General features: G+C 35.6%; 1 protein-coding gene across 1 annotated transcript in view; it reads right to left on the bottom strand.

Annotated features, from left to right (window-relative positions):
* Positions 1-653: 653 nt before the first annotated feature.
* Positions 654-14,429, bottom strand: part of LOC101740701 (uncharacterized) — a 186,290-nt gene continuing 172,514 nt past the window's right edge. Inside the window, exons 28-36 of the mRNA XM_012696631.4 lie at positions 13,902-13,961; positions 13,685-13,786; positions 12,760-12,831; positions 11,145-11,277; positions 10,042-10,158; positions 8,228-8,352; positions 7,523-7,684; positions 6,726-6,863; positions 654-6,082 (exon numbers count right to left, since the gene is read on the bottom strand). Coding sequence (XP_012552085.2) covers positions 5,912-6,082; positions 6,726-6,863; positions 7,523-7,684; positions 8,228-8,352; positions 10,042-10,158; positions 11,145-11,277; positions 12,760-12,831; positions 13,685-13,786; positions 13,902-13,961 — 1,080 coding nt within the window. The 3' untranslated portion in view covers positions 654-5,911. The remainder of the gene's footprint in view (positions 6,083-6,725; positions 6,864-7,522; positions 7,685-8,227; positions 8,353-10,041; positions 10,159-11,144; positions 11,278-12,759; positions 12,832-13,684; positions 13,787-13,901; positions 13,962-14,429) is intronic.

Here is a 14,429-nt window from a genome sequence, read left to right as displayed (position 1 = left end):
TCTCTATTTTGTAATTATTTCTATTTCTATGTAATTTTATGTTGTCAAACAAAAATAAAGAGACATATTTTGTTATTTTAATTACGATTTTATTTTTATTTTACGTAATTTATTATTTCCTAAAATACTGAATTTCCTAAATACTTTCCTGTACTTAAATAAAAACTAATCAGCAAAATTTAAGAGAAAAATCAAGAAAACCAACATAAAATTGAGCACGATTTTTTTTTTGCAAATTGTGTCGATTCTACATTAGCCGAAGGAACTTCGTTCCTACCTGGTGTCCCACGACACCACATTTATAGTTTTTATTAATCTAGCGAAACTTACCCTAGAAAAATTATTTAATATGTATTCATATTTTATTTTCGCAGTGAATACATATATTGTATTAACATTAATGCTGTGAAATTAAAAATAATATATATTACCTACTTGATTTTTGTAAATCTTTAAATGCCCTTGGAGCTTTTTTCGTGGGATCTCCTAAGGTCTGTTACTGTCCTTAGGGCCAGTGCCAGAGCTTAGTTTTAGTACTCTGAGAAGCATATTAAATAACATGTAAATTGAAATAAACGATAGTGATTTTGCATATGCTAAACATACATTAAAATTCCAGGTACTTCTTTAAATTTCATGAAGAAAAAAAAACATTCAATATACGTCTTTATTTTTAAATATTTTACAAATTCTAAAAATGTAATAATACATTTAAATGTTACGTGTACTAAATATTAATTACTATACGTAAAATCTATTGACGCGTTACGTACGTAAATAATTTTTTATTTAAATCTAGAAAAGGCGTTTCTATACAAAATCGTCTAAAAGTTTACAAACACGTTGTAACGAATTTGTGTACGTGTAATAATTATATTATTAATAATATTCAAAATCTCAGATACAAGCGAATTTACGTAGATTTTTGGCATCAAACTGCGAGTATGTATAGTATTATACTATAAAGGAATTAACATTGATTTAGATTAGACTATTTATTTAGATTCTATTTAGACTCAAACCCTAAAAACGCGTTCAATTACAAATTCTGACAACATCAGACTGATAAGGTAAATTTAAAAAAGCTTTATCAAATTAGGTAGCTTTTAGTGCTTTTGGGCTGAATACTGAATATTTTTAAAACAACCGTTTCCGGTTTTTTTGACATTGAATTTTACAAGCCCCACTGGTCACGAACGAAGCTTTAGAAGGTTCAAAATATCTTCTGGTTGAGCCTGTATGAAAAAAATACAGGCTTCCTTAATTAATAAGTTCCAACAAGAATTTTTATACGATTTCCACGACGCGAGCTTTAAATTGAATAGTGAAATTAAAATTGAAGAACTTATCAATGTTTTTATAATTCGGTTCCACTTTTGGAGCTTCGAAGCTGTTTCCAATAGGTCATAGAGGTCACTGACATATTCTTGGTATTGGTATTGGTATAACCTTGGTATTTGCGATCTTGGTACTGGTATAACCTTGGTTTTTGCGATCTTGGTATTTGGTATGCTGCAGCCGATCCAAACCTAAACGCATTATAACACGGAGTATTCTTTGAGGCGCAATTCATACAATATTTATCTTTGTCGTCTTAGGCTTAGGTATTCAATTAAATAGTTGGTACCTGCCAGAGAATTAACGTCCCGATAACGGCGCATTTTCTTAGTAGTAGTATACTTATTAATATACGCCACCTATCAAAATAAATACTATTAATCCGTATATATATTTTTCGAACGAACTTAGAGATTGATGTGGCGCAAATCTTTCAAAGCTACCTACTTTGATATCAAACGATCTATACAAATGGTGTTAAAGTTTAGCTAAATAAAATATTCTAAAATATTAACTTTAAATACTACCTATTTATAATTATGTCCGTTAAGGCCCTGATGGGTGAAAACGATATATTTTTTTTACAATTTACAACAATTTAGAATTATGCTACGCAACCCATTTTATTATTATTTAAACTGCTTACATAATTTAAATAGAAGCTTGATTTTTTTTTATTCTCATTTATTCTTAAATAATGAATAATAAAGAAATATAATAATTGTTAACTACTTTTTTTTGTTTGTTTAAATATTAAATTACAATGTTATTACGTAACGCTAAATCGATTATTTCGAATATTTTTTTTTATAAATTTTATCAATTCATTTCTTTCCTACTTAATCAGATTATAATATTAGTTAGATAAATATCTCTAGCATTCTGCTTATGAATAAAAATATTATCATTGCAAATTCAAGCCTAAAAACCTAGACACCTAAAAGGCAATTTCTTTAAGCTAATATTTTTTAAATAATGTTTGTATTTGTATAAGTGCCTCTTGAATACATATCGAATTGACAGATAGGCTAGTTATTTAGCCGTAACTAGGATTTATAATAACAAAATACAAATTTGAATTGAAAACTGTGGAATTTATTACAATAATTAATAAGAATTGATTCAGATTTCAATATAACACACAAAAAGTTTGAAGTTCAGTGACAAAATCACAGCTCAACTAATAGGTTTAGAAAGAAGACTCCACTATTTCATTGTGCATTATGTAGTTGAGTCTAGAAGTGTTATTAGCAATGACATCTAGTGTAATTTGTGTAATTCAATAATGAAATAATTAATTAACAATTTTTAATTAATAATTTATTAATTAATAATTTATTAATATATTCAATAATTTATTATAAATGTTTGAACGAAATCATTTTTTTAAAATTTAGTTATATTCTTTTTTATTAAAACTGTAGATCTTTATGTAATTCGTATTTCTGGCACTTACATAAATACAATTGTCATTATTTAAGACTAGAAATCACTAAATGAATTACTAATTTTATTTTATTTAAAAAAAAACATACTTTTATGAAAAAACTGTACTTATTTTATAATATATTAATTATATACAACTTAAAAAGTTAACCCATTTAGTTCTGTAATGTAATTGATACTCATTTACTTAGCGATGGTCACCAATCGTTTACAATTTCGAAATGAGATGAGAAATATAAATTTTAATCTTAATATTGTATTTTAATCTACCAACAACGGGTTCTTCCGGCCTATTAAACTCTAAATATCTAACTATTCACATTAAATATTTTTTTAAGTAATTATAAATTATATACTACATATTATTATACTACATTCGACAGTCATACATTTCACAAGCACTTTTTTATGTGTCACAAATAATTTTATAATCTAATTTAAATAATCTATCTGTTAAAAAAATGTGAGTTAAGTGGTTGTTTCATCTTATTAAAATTCAACTTATTAAAATTTTAACATAAAATATATTATGCGTATATATAATATATTGTAATACTAATTCATATATTTGTAAATAAATATACTATTGTGTATAACTCTCTGTCGTTTCTTATGTGTCAATTTTGGTATTATATTGTGATTGTGTATAAATATTATATTATAGAAATATTTAATAATGTAACTTATTTCTCAATTTACATTTGCAGTACCTATTTTGATTTTAATAAGTATGCTCAAATTAAAACAATCTAATTAATTTTCAATTAACTTGATATAACAATTTATTGGTAAATATGAAATATACACTTTAATTCAGAATATTTCGAAATGTTCAAATAATTAATAGTTTTTTTTTTAAGTGATTTTATGACCTGGTAACTAAGACCTTTAAGTCATGTCTTATTTTAATTTATATTCTTATTTTTTATGAAAAATTATAATATTGAGTGAAATGAAATGAAAATGATTAATTTGAGACGTTAATCAACTGAGATGAAATTAAATGAAATGAGATGATATGGAATGAAATATAATCTCAGTAAAATGGTGGTCATTTACTAAGATTTTTTCAGTGGACTTTTTGGAGGATCCCGAGAAGTTGCGTCCAGCGGCTTTGTTTCATTTCCCACATTTGTGCACTTTCACAGATATTAAACAGTTAATAAACCCCCATTATTACACATTTAAACCTGAATAAACACTAAATAGACAAAATAAAACAAATCACACAACTTCACTCCTCGCGTTCCCGCCAAAAAGTCCAATAATTAATAGTATGTAACTATGCACTAAGACGCGAATACTGTATTAATTATATTAATTAAATTTTACACTACAATAATATAAGTGACTTCGATAACTCTGAATATATTATTTATTGCAAATTAAAATGATTCATAAGGTTTTTTTTTTTATTTCGAAATATTAAAAATTATTCTGTAAAAAATCTCCAAAAAGTTTAGGTTTTTTTTTTTTTTATAATTGGCCATATCTTTTTTTCGGTTTATTATCAGATTTATTGTCAGTCACTAAGTTGAAACGAACGTGAAAATGTTTTTACAGTTTCATGAAATTTGGCCTATCAATTATTTTACATGAAGATTGTCGCACCAAAAGTTTGTATTTACTTAATGTTTTATTTTGGTCTAAGATTCACTCAATGCTTAGTACCGCTATTTTTTAAGAGAAAAATGATTCTAATATGTACTTATAATATATTTTTGAACTATAACTCAGTAGGTATTGCCGGTGTGGCTTATTTACTTTAAACAAAGGAAAGCTAACGAACTATAAAACTTTTACTAACATCTTTTGCGAGTAAAACTTGTATTATATTTAAAAAAAATAAATTTTGGTTACAAGCTAATGATTACATTACTTAAATAACACGTTGAACGCCAGACTAGAAGCCATATTGAATGCAGTGGGCCGCAACTAAGGTTGCCACCTTTTTTTTCTGATAAAGTATAGTGGATAGAAATATATAGGATATATAGATAGGAAAAAAGTACATACCTAGTATTAAAATAAAGTACAAATTATTTTTAAGTATTAGGTATGTTTAAATGTTTATTTTTTATTACAATTGAACAAACTAAACAAGAAATTGTGACAGTTAATGACAGTGACATTGTTGACATTTGAGATTAAGTTGCGTTCATAAATATTTCTTAAGAAAACGAGTGCTTCTATAGGTGATAAGGTGTTGGCGAGGAGCGACATCGATTGAGCAATCGCCAAGCCGCTGCCTACCGCTTAATACTCTCCACAAGCCTCGTTTGAAGAAGGACATGTCATAGCGCTCGGGAAACACCATGAAGGGGATTCAGTTATGTGTTATATAGATATTTGATATTTTTATATAGATATTCTATAAATATAGATTTGGCTCTTTTGCTTGACAATGTTGTCGATCACCGGCTTAGACCTTAGGGAATTCATGGTGTCCGTCATGGCGTTCAACGTGTTAAAAGCACTTTTACGACTTAATCTCTCGTTTATTATTACCGTCCGCCATCACGAAAACCGTAATATGAGTCGTCTATTATCAAAGGTGGCAATCTGTGCATTTGGACAAAAAAAAATTATTGATATTTCAATACAGATTGATTTGAATATAATCGTCTCCTTCAAAGAATACGGTTCAAAACCTGCATTAAATAAAGGTTAATACTTAACCTGTTATTTATCTAAGATGTCGTTCAGAAGAAGTTTTGTGACTGCCAATGGAATACAAAGTCAATAATTCGTTTTTCTGATTTACCAATAATTATCCAAAAGTCACATTGCCGGCTTTGATAATAGTCGACTCATATATTAGATACGTCTGATATAATATAAATGATAATTAAAAAAAAAGCGAAATTAAGCCGTAAACATAGTATTGATTATGTCTACGACTACTTTGATTATGTCGAACTCCGAGGAACCGGGTGTTACGAAAAGTCCTACACCTCATTAGCGCAAATAAAATACACACTAAAACAAACTGATTCATTAATCTGTAATAATTTGTAGTATTCATTATTAACTTCTTTTTTTTCTAATCAAACTAATAAAACAACTTTAATAGAACAGACTGATTCAAATACGGCACGAGTCAACCAGCGCTTCTCAAACTAACGAATTATCTCACGATTTTAAATCTCTTCACTTTGATCACAGCTTTGTTCCCGCACAGTTTGAGGGTCGCCGCCGCCGTCATGAGGTCCGCCGACGACAGGTCCTTCCCGTCCACCGCCTGGAGGAAGTCGCCTTTCTGCAGACGACCGTCCAAGTCCGCCGGTGACCCGGGTATCTGCAGCACACATTAACTATAGCTCCTTTTCTTCTTAACTCACGATATTACTATTTTCGAAGTGAAACTTCTTTAGGCACGTTGAGAGTAAAATTTAACGCGCGACATATTCGTTACGGCTAGAGAGAAAATATACAATTTAGGACGAGCGAGAGTGAGAAAATAGACAGAACGTCTCGCGAACCACTCGGCAGTGGAGAGAGGGAGAAAGCGAGCTAGGTCATCTCTCTTAAACACATTCTGTTTACGGGCATCGGCCACTAGATGGCTTGTTATTAGTTTCTCATTGCTCCTGTAGATGGCAGTAACATATTAACTATCCCATTTTAGTTTTAATTAAGGATTTAAAAAATATATGTCTAAATTTAAAATATATATAAATGGAAAAGAGATCGTTTCTCTTCTACACAACATTCCGTATTACAAGAGAAATTTGATTTAAGTACGAAAAATGAAGAAAACAACAATATACTACACACACCGCAAAAGAAGTTTCACTTCTTTCACGCGCACCAAGTCGCACGCGCACCATTTTATATTCGAAGGTGTATTTTTATTGCTTATTATGATACTTTGAACGACATGTCTAGTATAGAGTCGTGTGTGGTAGAGTCACGTGTGGTAGAGTCGCATGTAAACTCACCAGCTCCCCCAGATAAAGGGCGGCACCCCGGGCGGCCGGCACGCACGTGAGCCCGAGGGCGCGCCCCGCCTTCCGCGCCAGCTCCACCTCCACCTCCTCGAACTGCAGCGGCTCCGGCCGGTGCACTGTCAGCTTTATCTGAAATTGTTCCCATAGGTCAGCGGTCGAGAGACCGGGGTAAATTTCCCCAAAGGGGTAAAATGAAGTTTTGGGGGGGGGGAGGTAAAAATGAAACTTTTGTGAGTAAGAAGTATATATTGAAGTGAAACTTCTTTGGAATCGTTAAATTTTTAGTTATCGTTTTCTTTTAAAAATTATTATGGGGGCTATAATATGAAAGATGCTAAAAAGAAGCGATTTTGCCCCCTACCTACGCATGAGGTCGATACCCTCCATTGACGTCGGCGACTACCCCAGTGCGGTACAACAATAACCCTAGTAAATTGGATCACAGTACAGTGAACCCTTCAGTCGCCGGTTGCTACTGTGGCTTAGGAAATTCTATCTAAGACAGAATTCCGGTAATATTATGGTGTTCGATTCTGGGCTGTCCCACATTGGCTCTCAATCTGTTAGATAATGGCTCTCAATCTGTTACACACTGTCTAACAATCTGTCAGAAACTGGTTCTCAACCTATCAAACACTGGCTCTTAATCTGTCACACACTCGTTCTCAATCTGTCAGACACTGGCTCTCAATCTGTGACACACTGGTTCTCAATTAGTCAGACACTGGCTCTCAACATATCAGACACTGGCTCTGAATCTGTCGCACTCTATATAGAAGAATACCTACTTTCTGAGCTCTTCGTTTAATCGTAAGACAGACTCGTTCGTGTGCCATTTCTTTCGTGATGGCGACTCCGTTGCATTCGGTTATCAGATCACCGACCTCCAGCCTTCCGTCTTTGTCTATGGCTCCGTTTTTATATATGTCCAAGATCACGGCTGCCGGACCCTGGAAAATGACATGCGCAGTTACAGTAAACAGTGGCAACCCTATAGTCGAATAAAGGATTTTTTTTTTCATTTTGTATGCACGTTAACAACATTTATAGGGCTTTGTTGTAAAACGATGCTAATTTTATATTATTTTTAAACATTATATCTGAATTTTAATTATAGCTTTAACCAGGTATACTCCTCAGTTTTATTGCTTTTTGTTCGAATCACTACGGCTTTTCAGGATATTCGACAGTAAAATTTATTAATTTTATTAATTTAATAGAAGCTGTACCCGTCGGTTTCGCTGGCTATTTAAAATTAACATTATTATTTCTCACCCCCACAAAGATTCTCATCATTAACGCCCCCGCAACTGGTGTAGGAAGTCCAACACTCATATAAATATTAGCCTATCCATTAAGTACATGTATTTTCTACATGGATACCAAGTATCAAGTCAATCGGATCCATAGTTCAGTAGTTATAATGGAACATCCGTAAAAAACCACTGTAGATTTATATATTAGTGTAGATTTATTGGAGTCATTAAACTTACGTTAATTAATGTGTCGCTCCCACCAAGCAGGACGACTCCTAATACTTCGTTGGCCGCATTTATTTCTATAACCGTGTCCTGGTTGGGAACCACTGGCGCTGTTGCCGGCTCCGGTGGAGGCTCCGCTGTGTCACATGTTAACAATATATGTTACTTTAAATAAAAACTAGAGGCCCGCTCCGGCTCCGCTCGGGTATTTAACAAAAATTTCAACGACATTTGACGTTGTTTTATTTTTTTAAATAAAATAACACTTATTGCGGCATAACTATAATAGCTAGACATATGCTGTCACGACACTTTTTGTAAATAATAATGTGTTCTACAAAGTCGTAGTACATTATTTTATTCTATCATCAATAGTTTTCGCTGGGCACGCGATGTAAACAATAATTTAGGTTATTTTTTTACACCTTGGGTTACGTTATTGGAGCTTTAGTAAGGATCCCTAATGTTTTCAAAAGGATGCCTATGTCACTCGGGAATAGTGTAGCTTCCAAACAGTGAAAGAATTTTTTAAATCGGCTCAGTAGTTTCGGAGCCTACTCAATACAAACAACCAAATATTTCCTCTATACAATATTAGTATAGAGGTATAGATAGATCGCACCTGTAGCGCTATCTATTAGCAAAATGATGAAACTTGTATTACGCCAAAAATAGTATTAATAATAATTAGTCTCTGTATCGGGCAAGGATTAATATAAGACACGTGTTTTTAATTTATTTATTGGTTAAATGGATGGACGAGCTTACAGCTCACCTGGTTTACTGGAGCCCATGGACATCTACAACGTAAATGCCGCCACCCACCTCTAAGTCTCAGTTTTAACAGTAAAACGGCTACCTTACCCTTCAAACAGAAACGCATTACTGCTTCACAGGAGAAATAAGCAAGACGGTGGTACCTACCCGTGCGGACTCACAAGAGGTCCCACCACCAGTAATTACGCAAATTATAATTTTGCGGGTTTAATTTTTATTATACGATGCTATGTCTTCACCGTGGAAATGAGTCATGAACAATTGTTAAGTACGTATTTCATTAGAAAAATTGGTACCCGCCTGCGGGATTCGAACACCGACACAGTCGCAAGATGCGAATACACCGGGCGTTTTATCCTTTAGGCCACGAAGAGTATTTGGTTTAAGCGGCATTTTCCCTAATACGCGACATTTATCTTGGTAATCAAAGGTCCGTTTTAATTGGTATTAGCATAAATAGTTCAAGGTTTTTGATAGAACCTCCATTATGTTTACCATACATCATTCAAATAACATCGTGTAATAAAAATCAAGCCCGCAAAATTATAATTTGCGTAATTACTGGTGGTAGGACCTCTTGCGAGTCCGCACGGGTAGGTAACACCGCCCCGTCTATTTCTGCCGTGAAGCAATAATGCGTTTCGGTTTGAAGGGTGGGGCAGCCGTTGTAACAACTATACTAAGACCTTAGAAATTGTGTCTCAAGGTGGGTGGCGCATTTACGTTATAGATGTTTATGGGTTCCAGTAACCACTTAACACCAAGTGGGCTGTGAGATCGTCCACTCGTCTAACAACAAAAAAAAAAAAATTGATGAAGCAGTTTTATTTTTCATGATATTTTTTTCGAAACTTCAAGTCTTTGTGCTTTCAATGGCTCTCAGTAAAGTTGTAAAAATGTCGCTCAAACAAAATAGCTTTTCACCACTCGTTATGCTACAAATGATGCCCATCGTGGTTTCCTAATGACCAATGATGGATGTCTTTCTGATCTAGTTTCCTTGGTGATCCCCATAACGGGTGACAACTGTCTGCCAAAGATAAACTGACCTTTGACCGGCGATGGCGTTGGTCTCGGCGTTTGAGGGCGGGAGGCAGGGGTCAGACCAGGGTCCGGCGTTTGGTTCCTGCTAGCTGGTCTCGAAGGACCACTCGCTAATGTTGGTGCTGAAATTAACGAAGGGCTTTTAGTGATGATGATGACGAAGAAACATCTGCTGGTAATCTTAGAGGACTATGTCAGTGTAACCGAGCAAGTAGATGAGCTCACGGTGCTCTAACCTGGTGACGTTGCTAACACTAGCCGTGGCAAGAGCAGTGCTTCGCAGAATCTACCACCGGATCGTAAATGCGACCCACTGAGAAGATCCGGCGAGAAACTCAGTGAGCTGCGTCTGAAGGCTAATTTACACGCCGAACCTTTCGTCGCAAGCGAGGGGTTGGACGAGAACGATGACCAGTGCCTGAGGTACCTAAAAGCTCCGTTTGTAGATCGACAGGATCCGAAATGACGTGTTTAGGGCGACGTCGACTGTTTACCATATGAATACTAAAGCAGCTCTGTCCATTACGTTTTCAAGCCTTTATTCTGGTGGTATGGTGTCTTGTGAATCCACAAGGGTAGGTAACACCACTCTGCCTATTTCCACCAGTAATGCGTTTCGGTTTGAAGGCTGGCGGAGCCTTTATCTGTAAAGCTGAGACTTAGAACTCAACTCTCAAGATGGGTGGCGGAATTTGCGTTGTTAATATCCATGGACTCCAGCAATCGTTGAAGAATAGGTGGGCCGTGAGCTCGTCCACCCGATTTACTGCGGCTCACGCCGGTAGTGATGCAAGCGCGTAATCAGAGTAGGGTAATGTATTAAAATATACATGCAAAATCAATATATTCGTGTAGTTACTAACTATGCAGTGCATATCGCATGCCCGCATCTTTCTGCTTGTCATTTGTAACGCGTGCTGATTTCAAGAATCGGACAGTCGTTTACAATCGAAGCTTCGACCTTATGTCTCAATGGACAGAGGCATTGACTATGTCTATGGGCTCTGGAAACCAATTAACAATAGGAGATTTGTGTTACGGTCGGCCTGTGTTGAGCTATAACAAAAATAATATTAATAATATGTGCTTATTAATAATATGCGCTTACTAGAACCAGGGGCTGGAGTACCAGGCGTGGTGGCGGCAGTGGAACCGTCTTCTTTGTCCGGCGCATCCTTCATGTTGGGACTGCAGACCGTTAGGATCACGACGCCCTCAGCCTGTTTCAGTTTCGATGCCGCCTGGTCAAAACAAAATTTAACTTTTGATGTGATAACGTTTTATAAATCGATCAACGGCTGCACGCACGAAAAAGTGTCACGTTCCGCCTGAGCGTGTATGTGCGAGCGAGAACGCGGATCAAACGGTAGAAAGGCACGATCGGCTCAATTGTGACACATTATAACGGCCGTCTGGTGTAGTGGTAAGTGACATGGTCACTACACAAGGGGGTCGCGGGTTCGAATCCCGCCAAGGGAAGATATTTGTATGATAAATATAAATGTCTATTCCAGGGTTATGGATGTATATTAAATATATGTATGTGTATAATAAAAATCTTACATTTATATCTGTTATCTGGTACCTGTAACACAAGTTCTTTACGAACTTATCACGGGACCAGTTAACGTGGCGTGATTGTTAGTAAAATATTTATTATTATTATTTATCTCTCTTCTCGCATGACGTCAGAGCTAGCAGTTCGAATAATTCTGCTACCGACGTTATCACGTAAAACTATCGTCTGTAAGCCAATTTTATAGATAACCAATTAATAAAGGATAGTAGGCTCCTCTAGGATTAGCTACGCCATGATCATCACACTTAACATGTCTATCGAATTCATATTAATCGTCTCAAAAGCTTATTCCATTTATGAATGAAGCTGCGAACACTTGATTTAAGTGCGGTTTTAGCACGATTTTATTAGGTTGGTATAATGTATGTATTGCTTGTGTGTGTGACGGTAGCCATCAAACTCTCAGACACAGCCCACTGAGTTTCTCGCCGGATCTTCTCAGTGGGTCGCGTTTCCGATCCGGTGGTAGATTCTGCGAAGCACGGCTCTTGCTAGGGTTCGTGTTAGCAACATCGTCAGGTTTGAGCCCCGTGAGCTCACCTACTAAAGTTAGGGTTACGCTGACATAGCCTCTCAAGGCTATCAGCTTAGGTAGGGAAAAAAAAAAAAAAAAAATGTAGCCATCATACAACACAAGATATTTGACAGATGCCTGAATCTACGACATTTTCAAGGTAAACTTGCATACATATAAGTTACGAACAACAACATTCGGACCGTTGGTCTACCATTACACCCGTTCGGTGGAAGATCTTCTCTTCGGCGTAATCTCCATTATATTTGAATGTAATTTTCACCGACTTGAACACGTCTCGTCTGTCCGAGCTTAAAATTTTTAACGCGTACCAGGCACCGATGAAGATACAATATTTTGGTAACTTCGCCCTTATACCCAAATTGGTATGAACAGGGTAATAACAATGCTGAGACCTTAGAACTCATGTCTCAAGGTGAGTTCGGGCTTTACGTTGTAGATGTTTATGGGCTCCGGTAACCACTTAACATTAGGTGGGCCGTGAGTTCGTCCATAAATATAAGCACATAAAAAAACAATTTTTTTTTTAGTTCGGTTTGCTATACTTATCAGGGTTTCTTCTTTTAAGTCAATCAATCAATTTTTCAGTCAATCATTTTCCTCACTCACCGAATCGTAGCTGCAGTTCAATAAGGAATCCCTGTTCACGGCAAGAAGCATGTCTCCTATCTGAAGTCCCGCCTGCAAATTGATCATTTACTATTATAGTTCATATGTAAAAAAAAAACAGTAGCCAGTAGCTTCGTGGGACTATTGTGGTAGGAGAGCTCACGGGGCTCAGCCTGAGAGAAAAGAGCAGTGCTTCCCCGTATTTACCACTGGATGGGAATCGCAACCTGCTGAGATAATCCTGCGTGAACTTAGCACGAAGGCGGAAAAGGCTCGGCAAGTAAATGAACCCATAGAAACAGCCCACTGAGTTTCTCGCCAGATCATCTCAATGGGTCGCGTTTCCAGTATGGTGGTAGATGCTGCGAAGTACTATTCTTGCTAGGGTTATTGTTAGCAACTTCGTCATATTTGAGCCCCGTGAGCTCACCTACTTGTCAGAGTCATGCTTAAGGCCTCTCAAGGCCAAGCTTAGGCAGGAAATAAAAAAAATCACGAAATTTACTTTTATGTATTGATTTCGTGATAATTCGGCGCTGTTGCAGGCATTATGGGTAAACTAACTATATGTAACCAGGTCTTTTCCAGCTTTACCAACTCCTGGAATCCTGGATCCTTAACTTTCACCGTTTTAACCATAATGGGAATGAATGCGAAGAGGATCATGAGCTCTTTAAAATGACGCATGATGGTAAGACCAACCAGTCCCAAGTTTTTCACCAACAATATGTTCTTCGCCTTAATGTCCTGAGACTTCAGGATTTTAAGGAATGGGTTTCTTGATAAGAATTAAGATCTCTAAAGTGTTTTTATTACTCTAAATTAGTGAGCTTGGTGAATTTGGTGAATACGAGTACATCAACCGACTTATCATTTAGGTCATAACAAAATTTCAAATTCAAAAAGCCTTGACATCAATAAGGACCTGCTCAGCAGCGCTTCCCTCTTGAAGATCGGACACGAATATCCCACGGCCAGCCTCCGTGTGACGACCTTCGATTATCATGATGCCCAGCCCCGCTGGACCCTGGAAAAGGAAAAGCATGTTTCTGAAGCAAAAGCATTCTTGATACAAAACAGTCCAAATGTCTAACCACAATCTTGTTACTAATTTCGAGTATAGATTTAAAAATATAGCATACCTTTTTCACTGTTATGTCTCTGACCCCCTTGTACCCTGCGAATCGGTCGCGATCGTCCGACTGTGAACAAAAATCATCATAAGTTCCTCCACTTTCAGATCCAGTTGAGCGCTAAATGATTAGGTGCACTATGATTCTTGAGGAGAGGACCGATTAGTTTTAGTGGATGGTAAAGCTTATATTTTTTAATTATTTTTTAAGTATGTGTATATGTATCTACATATTATTTAGTTCCATATATTTAATGTTATAATAATATCGACGCTTGAAAGGCAAACGTGACTAAGCGACAATAACTGCTTTGTACATAAATGATAGCCAATTACCATATTCGATGCGCCAAAAAAGTATATTTCTAGGTCTATTAAAATCATTTCAATCCTACAGCTACTAGCTAGATTCTACTACGGCTAGATTCGTTAAAATAAATTTTGTTTTCAGCTATTTCAACTTTAAATTAGTCTACTGTAAAGTTCACGCATTGTCGCTTAGTCAAGCCTTAGCCTTTCAAGCGTCGATATGTAAAAA

The sequence above is a fragment of the Bombyx mori genome, chromosome 28, assembly GCF_030269925.1.
Source record: "Bombyx mori chromosome 28, ASM3026992v2".
NCBI classification, from domain to species: Eukaryota; Metazoa; Arthropoda; class Insecta; order Lepidoptera; family Bombycidae; genus Bombyx; species Bombyx mori.
The sequence above is the reverse complement of the archived record's forward strand: the minus strand, read 5'-3'. Positions and strand labels throughout refer to the sequence as shown.